This window comes from Seriola lalandi, unplaced genomic scaffold, assembly GCF_002814215.2.
Source record: "Seriola lalandi dorsalis isolate HSWRI2012SDOR001 ecotype SW California unplaced genomic scaffold, Sedor1 jcf7180002051474, whole genome shotgun sequence".
Classification (NCBI taxonomy): domain Eukaryota; kingdom Metazoa; phylum Chordata; class Actinopteri; order Carangiformes; family Carangidae; genus Seriola; species Seriola lalandi.
Genome location: NW_019522027.1, coordinates 26,666 through 28,810, shown reverse-complemented (window position 1 = coordinate 28,810; position 2,145 = coordinate 26,666). Strand labels below are relative to the sequence as shown.

The 2,145-nt window shown below is 34.6% G+C and overlaps 1 protein-coding gene across 1 annotated transcript; it reads right to left on the bottom strand.

Annotated features, from left to right (window-relative positions):
- Window positions 1–3: 3 nt before the first annotated feature.
- LOC111649636 (uncharacterized) lies at window positions 4–2,139 on the bottom strand (the record flags this gene model as incomplete). The annotated part of the gene is made up of 2 exons (XM_023399368.2): window positions 1,956–2,139; window positions 4–197 (listed from the first exon to the last, which is right to left on the bottom strand). Coding segments are annotated over exons 1-2 (345 nt in total), but the record flags the coding sequence as incomplete, so codon positions are not given.
- Between the last annotated feature and the right edge of the window lie 6 nt (window positions 2,140–2,145).

Here is a 2,145-nt window from a genome sequence, read left to right as displayed (position 1 = left end):
CTCTGTGAGCACCAGCTGCTCTCCATCATCAGGTTTCAGCTCCTCCAGAGAACCATCCTCCTTCTGTCTCTTCCAGGAGAACTGGACCAGAGGAGGAGACATGGCTGAGGCCAGACACAGCAGGGAGCTCTTCCCCTCAGGGTGGGCTCTGGGTGCTGCTGGGTACACGCTCACCACGGGCTTCACTACCGCCTCATCTGAAGTTTGACAGCAGCAACAAGCAGCACAGACACATTCACACAGTCAACAGAAAAGATGTGACGGATGACAACAGCATATGTAAGTGACGATGGACTTTGTCTTTCAAAGACACAGAGACCGTTTTCTCCTCTTCACCTGCCTCAACCAGGAATCTCTTAACAAGGCCCAAGAGAAGCGACCACATCAGGCCTGTTGCAGCCTCCTCACACTGGCTCCCACTCTGTTTTAATGATTGTACCATGTTAATGTTGACTTCTAATTCTCTTCGTGGCCTCGCTCCTGTGCTGATGGTCAGTGCAGCCTGAGATCCTCGGGCAGAGGAGGATCAGTGACCTCTGTTAAATCTCTTCTTTTATCAGAGAGCTTTTCTCCATTTTACTCGATTTTTATTGACTGTTCTGTTGCAGGTGACGTAATTCCTTTTATTAGTTTGTTTTTGTTTTGTATTTGTTTTGTGGGTTTGGGACACTAAATAAAGATTATTATATATATATTATTATATATACCTGTATAGATATATATGGAATGTATTTATACATTACATCACGTCATAAAATAATAAGATTTACAACATTCACCTTCTACATAAAAATAAAACAACTCTTCCTGATATATAATGTATGATGTACATATATATATATATATATATATATATATATATGTATTTATACACACAATTTCATAGTTAAATATTTTTCTTTTTTTTCTTTTATATTTTCTGTCACGGTTAACATATCTCATAATAAAGGATTTACATTTACTAATCCAATTATTTTAGTCAAAAAACAATTTAAAGAATTAGCTTTTGTCCGATAGAGTTGTATATTTATATACTTGTGTGCATACATACATATAGGCGTACATATATATAAATATATGTATATATAAAGACCGTAGTTTGTGGTTGAGTATTTTGCTTTATAATGAGAGCTGTCGCTTCTTTTTTTCCGCCACACAACACAGTTAAAACATTTAAAAGCTCATTATATATGTGATATATTTATGTATAAAAGTGATTTTCTCCCGTTTTACTTTCTTTAAAACTAATAACGATACTGATCAATTTTTTTCATTATTTGTTGTTAAGTGTTAAAATCCGAATTACATTAACTTTGACTTTTACGACAAGTTGAATAGTTTTATATAGTTTTCATAGACATTATATAAATTCTATTCATTTATCATATTAAATATTTACCATTAAATACAGACACATAAATACAAATTGTGTCATGTTTACCATTTTTTATGATTTTCCAAAATATATTTAGTATCCTGCACAAATACATTTACCATCAAATATCAATTAAAACATGCTTTTAATTATGTTTGAAATGATATACCACACAGATGAATAACATTCATGAAACAAGAGACGATGCAGATTTATCACAGTCACATACGAGATATTTTTATGCAGAGCTTCATTAAAAGTCTATAGACTCCTGGACATCCTGCTCATCAGTGAAATTCACTCTGATTATTACATTTTCTAGATTTTGTAGGAAAATCAGGAAAATCCTCCACAAAGAAAAACCAGTCTGAAGTTTCATGAGCAGGAGTGAATGAAACAGAATATATCAGAGACCTGATTCTGTCACTGTCACATTTTAAGATGATAATGACGACTAATTTCGTCTCAGATATCAAGTGAGAATTTGTACATCACTACTTGTCTACTGGTGAATGAAAACCAACATGTAAATTTAAATCAAGTTCTTCAATAAGGAAGGAAAATAAATGTTTATTCTTACCTGTTACATACAGTTTAGTCCCAGAGCCAAAGATGAGATACCTGTTGGTTTCGTTGGCTGCTCCCACAGTGAAAGACACTGATACAAAAACCTGTCTGCTGCTGAATGTGTCAGCTGATGTCCACGAGTCCACATCATGAACCAGGATCATATTTCAGCTCCATCATGTGTTTCTCTAGTGCTCAGATGT